This window comes from Fukomys damarensis, unplaced genomic scaffold (genome assembly GCF_012274545.1).
Source record: "Fukomys damarensis isolate Sample0158 unplaced genomic scaffold, DMR_v1.0_HiC HiC_scaffold_39, whole genome shotgun sequence".
Classification (NCBI taxonomy): domain Eukaryota; kingdom Metazoa; phylum Chordata; class Mammalia; order Rodentia; family Bathyergidae; genus Fukomys; species Fukomys damarensis.
The window spans coordinates 51,229,255-51,236,691 of NW_022900951.1; the positions used below are offsets into that span (position 1 = coordinate 51,229,255).

A 7,437-nucleotide genomic window follows, 5' to 3' on the forward strand; every position below is an offset into this window, starting at 1 on the left:
TCCCATCATCTCTTCTGCTGAAAGTGTAACCTTATACTTGCTATTGCCTAGAAACTAGTGATGTCACGAGCTCCTCCTAGTGATGTTACAGGCTCCTTCAATCCCTTAATACCACCTCACTCAACTCCTCCCCAGCTTAGGCGAACCCCATTCCACTCCTATAAAAGAAGCTCCCTGTTCTGCCATGTTGATTTTTCCTCCTTTGTTCAGAGACAGCCTGGCAGATCCTCCTCATAATAAAGGCTTGTTATGGTTCTAGTCTGGTCCTGGTTTTTGGCTCTTTTTGCCTAACATTAATATTTAAGCTCCTTTTTTACACCTAGTCCTCAGAACCACTAATTTAATTTCTATCTCTGTTAGCTTGCCTTTTATGAACGTTTTATATAAATGGAACCACACAGTATGTAGTGTCTTGTATTTGGTTTCTTTTAATTAGCATGCCTTAAGGTTTAGCCACAGTACACTGTGAGTCAGAAGTTCAGTTCTTTTAATTCCTTCATAATAGTCCATTATAAGTATGTACTACAATTTGTTTATCCCTACATCAGTTGATGGACTTTTAGGCTGCTTCTGATTCTTGAATATCATAAGTAACATTTCTATGAATATTTGTGTATAGTTTTGTGCATATAATTATATTGACTCTATACTTAGGAGTGGAATTACTGCATAACATGGTAGTTTTAGTTTTAAGTTTTAGAATAATTGCCAGACTGTTTTCAAAATTGGTTGTACCATTTTAAAATTTCATCAACCATGTATGAAGATTCTCATTTCCTTACCTCCTTATCAACATGTATTTTTATTGGGATGAGAGAATATTAAAAATGGGAATAAATTTGATTTCCTTATTCCTTAAATAAAATCTTAGAAAAGCTCAGCATTCAAAATTAAATGATGTTCTTTTAGTGGTTCCTTGAATCCAATGAAATTGTAAACACAAATACAGACCCTGAAATGGAACCACAATGGTGGTAGGAATTCTTCAGGTGGTCTAGCTAGAATATGCTTATGTTTTTCAAGTAGTATTATGGAAACTGAAAAGAAACACATATATACACAAACTCCTAGAGATTTTGTAGACTTCAGAAGATATATTCACAGTCCACTTAGATCTATGGAACCTTACTTGAGAAGTATTAGTTTAGAACACAAGAGTTTCTAGTAGATCTGTAGCACAGACAAGTATCCAATTGTCATATACAGTTCAAAAAATAGAAAAGCTTAGACTATAACCTAAATCTTCTGGGTGACAATTCAATGAATCCCACCAACCCAGGTGCTATATCTAATAATCAAAAACATAATGCTTGCTTTACTTATTGAACAAAGACACAGAAGACAAATGAGTCGCTTGGGTTCTCTGAAGGCAGAGGAACAAGCAAGATATTTAAATGTATTTTTATTTATTAGCTAATATGACATTTTTGCACAGAACAATTCTGCCAATATCCACACGTGTATCACTCAAGATTAGCAAAATCTCTACAAGTAATTCATTGGTGATGAAAAATGTAACTACATTTGATGTGAAACCCCAAAGACTTTGATAATGGAGGTAGAAAGGGAACAAGAGGGATGATCATCACAGTGTAGGTAAGTTGTATGTTTGTTACTGTGTAGCTGTAATATTTGACACTTTTACCTAGCATGGGCTTGAGGAACTTGGAGAAGAATGTTGCTCTCCCAGACTATGCAAAATTCAAGCTAAGGTGTATGGAGAGGAAAACAGTAAAGGAAAAAATAATTCATTCTCAGCAACTCACCACCGAAAACATAAGGAATTTTCTTTCACTAATTTGATTATGGACAAATCAATTATTTTCTGGGCTCAGAGTATGCTGAAAATGTTCTATCAAGTACATTCTATGATTTCTCTGATCAGTTAACTGCCAAGAGGAAAAGACATATAAAAGCATAGTTCTCAAAGATACTCCTGCTCTAAAAGCAATGAAAAGAAAACCTTTCAAACAACTTTCCTGGAGCAAACAGTCAAATATGACATTGGCTGTGGTCAAACAGTAATTAGAAAGAAAAACAGCATTTTTTATTTCATCTCTAGCCGGAATATCTTTAAAATCAAAGCAAAACAAAACTTTTTTGCCCTATTCCAATTGCCAACTCCAATCATTTAACTTCAGAAAATTGGAACCAACGCAATTCTGGGTATGGTTGCATAATGTGCATGTTTTGAGCAGGCACAGCGAAGTGAGTGACAGTGCCATTTTATAATATTGTGTTATCATCATTATCGTTTTCACAGAGGAGCGCTGTTATATTTGGACTTGAATCACTGCCATGCCCACAGTGAACACCTGAACGCCTGCTCAAGCTGAATCACTCTGTTTGGGTACAAGTACTTCCTCTGGCCCAGAGATGTAAACATGACAAACACTAGCCATTGCGATAAGGATAAACTGTCCTGGGAAGAAAAAGAAAAAGAAAAAGAAAAAAGAACCAAGAACCTTTAAGCCATGGCCTAAATCTTGGCTCTCACACATTTGCTAATACCTGCATGAGGTCAGGATGCTTGGTGAAAGCATGCAATTCAATTCATTTGCTTCTATTCAGACACCCAATACACAATGGTACCTTTTCACTTTTACAGTCCACTAATCAGGGGCCATTATCTAATTAGTAGGTTGTCCCAAGGGCTGTGAATCAGAGTTCAGTCTGAAGGTGAACTGTTTAAATGTGTTTAATAAAATCCTAAATGTAGTAGTCTTGCTGTAAAGAACACTCTGTCAGGGCTAGGAGATGGAGTTAAACACTCTGTTTAAAATACTCAATTAACCACCAAGTGCTGGTAGAATAGGAACTAGATTTGTAATCTTCAGAGAGATTCTTAGATAATAAGGAATAATATTACCTCTAAGGAGCTTGTTTCTCTCTGGTCATGAAATGTATAGGTGAGAGCTAAAGTTAAAAAGGCACTGCAAAAATAATCAAATGGAAGGGGTTGGGAGGAAAGCTCGTACCTACTGATATGTTAACAGAAAAAGGGATTGGGGCCTCTTTCCCCTCCTCACACAGTTAGCACTTAATTCATAAGGACATGTCTTTGGTTGCTACGAGGTAGTTTTGGGAATCCAGTCCCCAGAAGGAAGACTACCCTGGCTCAGAAATGTTCTGTAAGGTTCTAAGACAGCTAACTCTAATCATGCTTCCTACTGGGGGTAGATGGATATAGCACCTCTACAGTATAAAGCCTGTAAGATCCAGAGCGTAGTTGTATGTCCTGCCCTATCCTGCAACTCAGTATCACATCACTCCAAACATGCACAGGATCCTCCAGATGACCCAGGGAGTGCAGTGAATTAGGGCAACCTGGAAGAAGGTAGAGAAACCCTTATAGGTCCTAGGGGATAAGAGTTGGAGAAAAAGAGCAAGAATCTTCTGCATTCTGCCTCAGTTGGACCAAGATGCCAATGAAATTTGGTGCCACTTTTCAACCGAAGACACCACTGCTGCTTCATCAGCATTTAACAGTCTATGAAGCCAGGTACTTTTCCTGGTGGTGGAGATGGCCTACATTAAACTGCATAAAGTATGGATGAGGTAAGGGTTAAACACATCTTCCTTCCATGCCTGACCTACTTTAAGGGAGTGGTTAATAGTCTAAGTGGCTCATTATAGACATGAGACTTAAAAACAACATACAATATTCACACCTGAGCTTTAAGGGTCACAACTACCCTGTCCCACTGGAAGGCCATAGAAAGGAGTTCCATTTTATTCTAAGAAACATATGAAACTGGTGCTGTAGGCTCAGAAGAAATCGACTGGCTTTTCCCCAAAGCACCAACTGGTCTCTGAACTTCCCTAGGAACAGGACCCAGTGAAAACATTAGCTTCTCAGTGGCTCCTCCCAGACCTCAGGAACTGCACTTCACCTCAAAGACCAGGCATCAGGAAGCAACAAAATAGTCAAGAGTAGAAGAGAAATAAAAACGAAAAGGAATTTAGGAAACACCATTTTGAAGTGAAACAAAGAGACACTGTTTGGAATCCTTACTAAAGAAGGGTACAGAACTATTTGTGAGGAGGAAGGAAGATCCTAACAACTGGGCAAGCTATCGAGATTTCATATCCATGAAAGTGTAGGGTGTGACATGGAGGCTCATAGTACCAGGCCTCCCCTAAAAGGGATGTGTGTGTGTGTGTGTGTGTGTGTGTGTGCACGCGTGCACGAGGGAGTGCGCATTTGTGTGTTGGGGAGACTGTAGAGGAGCTAAAAGAAAATGGTTTCACTTTTGTCTCTAAAGTGCTAGGTGGATGCAAATAATCTGGGAGCCTCCTTGCTTCAAGCTCACAGGATCAAAACTTAAGCAGGGAAACTAGTCTCTTCATTGTCATTCCCTCTGCTCTTTTCTATAATTAAATTGATCTAGGAACATGTCCAGTAATTTCAGGCTAGGGAATTTGGCTCTTCAGGATGTAACAGGGAAGCAAGTAAGTAAGCATTTTCCGAGGTTAGTCTTGAGGAAATGGTGGGGAACCAATCCTTTGTAAGATTGGGATAGAATATACCCCATTTGCAGATTACTGGCTGTTGTGGACACCATATCTCAGGTCTTTGCTGCTGCTGTGGTATAAGAATAAGGCAGGAGAGTCTAGAATGACTAGCCAAGGCTGACAGGAGCAGGAGAGACCTAGAGAGGAGTACAGCAAGTTAGAAAACTGGGAGCCAATCTCAGTATTTACTTCCTCTCCCTAGAACCCTCATAATCATGTGTTAGATAAATGGTACGGTATGCAACAACAGAAATACCTCACCTATATACGGAGAAGAAAATAGTGCTATGTTCTAAACTAATGAGGCAGTTCTTCATGAAACTGGGTTCAGTTCTGAGCCCTACATACCTCAGAAGAATCTAAAGTGGTACCTTCCAAAGCGGAGATGCTACCTTTACACCTCTGCAGCAGTATTACAAGATAAAGAAAGGAACTAAACTCTGTGTGGCCCAAGGAACACAGCCAGAACCCAAGGAGATGGAAATTGTTTTGTTTTTTATATTTAGCTCACATCTACTAGTATAGCTGTATTAAGCAATGTATAAGGAAAGATTATATAAATTCTTGGTGTAAAATTAAGTTGAGAATCCCTAATCCAAAAATCCAAAAATGTAAATGCTCCAAATATAGAACTTTTTAAGCACCAAATTTCCACATCTGGAACTCACATGACTGATTGCAGTCAAACTGCAAGCGCTAAAAACACTGCATAAAATCACCTACAGGCTGCGTATATATGAAATATGGATGGATTTTCCTTTAAACTTTGGTCACATTCTTAAGATTATCTATCTATCTATCTATCTATCTATCTATCTATCTATCTTATCAAATCTTCCAAAATACCAAAAAATCCATATTGTGAAACACTTCTGGTACCAACAATTTTGGATAAGAGATATTACAAATGTTCTATAAGCCTGGGATTTATCTTAGTGTTTCTGCTTCCTGCATTGCAAGCACAAGGAACCAAGTTCAATCCCTGGCACCAAAAAAACAAAGAAACAAAACAAATGTTTTATAAAAATATGCCTAACTACGGATTGCAGACTTTATAGGAAGGATTGGACTAGATTACCTTGAAGACTTGAAGGATGACTAGATTAGTATCAGTCATGGCTTTCAAATGTGTAATGCATGTCATATCTTTTTAGGTAGGACATAAGGGGAAGTTAAGGTACAGCCGGCAATATCTTAACTGATATAATATGGAAATGAGTAGTGTGAAAAGTAGATGGTTATTTGAAAATTAGAACTCTGCCTACTTACCTGTCTCATATTTAAGACTGAGAAAAAACATTACCTATAGATTATTTGCAATGGTGGAGTTGGATGGGCTCTTGAATGGAGCCTTAAAACCTTGACTCTAGCCTAGATCTACAAGTAAATCGCTTTTCCTTTCTGTATTTCAGTTCACATCCCCATACAGTGAGGCAAATATACCCTGACCTGTTTACCAGAAAGGGATAGTGTTATGAAGATCAGGTAAATGTAATATATGTAAGTGTATAAGTAAATTGTAACTGAGGGCAGTCTTAAGCCTAACTCAGAAGTGTGACGTCTGACTGGCTTGAAGATTAATATCACCATAATTACTCCCCAACATACCACTATTTCTAGCTTAATGCTATTCCTCTACCACAGCCCTACTGAACATGGAGCGAAATTCCTTGAGGCTGGCTTCTAATTTCTAGACTTTCTGCCCCACCTTTCCAGTTCACCTCAGTAGAGTTAAGGGCTGAGAACTTGAAAGGGCACATTGAGCTCCAGCCTGTCTCCAGAGTTTTCACCAGTGTTCCTCTCAAAGGTATCAGCTACAGTATAGGAGGCAGAGTTGGAAAACTTTTGCAGGTCCAGCTCTGTGCATTCAATAGGGGTGTGTACCCAATTGGAGTGGCTCTCTGAGGCACAGGAGGCCACAGTAAAGGACTTCTGTATGGGGAAGACAAGAGTTGAGCTGCAGTCGTCATCCAGGATGGGATTAAGTGGCTGGTTCTCAAAGATGCTTTCACTCACTGGGTACTCAGGACAGGTCTCCTGGCCAGGTGGCATGGGGAAGAGAGATTCTTCTGCTGCCTCATCAGCTTCAAGCTGCAACGAATCTCCTGCAACTCAAAGCAGAAAGCCACTGGGTCATTCAAAGCCAGGGTCTCTTCTGAACCTGGTCCTAAGCACAAATAAGGAGGGCTCAGAGTATCACTCTTTCCCTCTCTGGGAACCAGAATACCTAGAATGAGGTTGAGGTTACATATGTGAGAAACATAACTAAACTGGGATATCAGATTGAGGCTACCTTTTTTTCTGGTTTAAGGAAGTAAATCAATTTATTCAGAAACTGTGGGATCTCATTCCTTGGTGTTATTTCTGTGTATGTTATATTATATGGTAAAAGGAAGTTTGCAAATAGAATTAATGCAATCAACTTTAAAGTACAGAGAAGATCCTGGATTATCTAGGTAAGTCCAATGTAAAATCACATGTCATTAAAAGCAGAAAAAGAAGACAGAAGGGATAAAGAGATATTATTAAAGAGATGGAGGACTCAACTCATTATTAGTAGTTTAAGGTTATATCTACGTAGGTTTGATTACAGAAACTAATAAAGTATTCCCTAAATAATGAAAAAAGAATAAGATAAGACTATAAGAGCGAGAAGCAATTTAAATATGTTCAGGGGCCATTTTCATCTCCAGAATTAAGGATTATTTTAATATTACATCACTGCCTTTTCTCTTTTACTTTCCTTTTTAGTTTTATTTTAGGATTCCCTATTTTTAATGTTCATACAGAGATTTCTTTAACTGAAATACCGAATAGTTTCTTTGGTGTGAAAAACTATAATAGTACACAGGATCCTAATGAGACAATTAATAATGTGAAATAGGAAGTAAAGGGCTAAAGGTGTAGGGAAAGTGGGAAGGG

At 38.5% G+C, this 7,437-nt stretch overlaps 1 protein-coding gene across 2 annotated transcripts in view; it reads right to left on the reverse strand.

The window, feature by feature from the left end:
* Positions 1-5,318: 5,318 nt before the first annotated feature.
* Positions 5,319-7,437, reverse strand: part of Eda2r (ectodysplasin A2 receptor) — a 33,952-nt gene continuing 31,833 nt past the window's right edge. The window contains exon 6 of one of the 2 annotated variants that reach the window (XM_010632187.2): positions 5,319-6,626. In XM_010632187.2, the coding sequence (XP_010630489.1) occupies positions 6,247-6,626 (380 nt within the window). In that variant the 3' untranslated portion in view covers positions 5,319-6,246. The remainder of the gene's footprint in view (positions 6,627-7,437) is intronic. The other variant, XM_010632188.2, reaches the window with a different exon arrangement.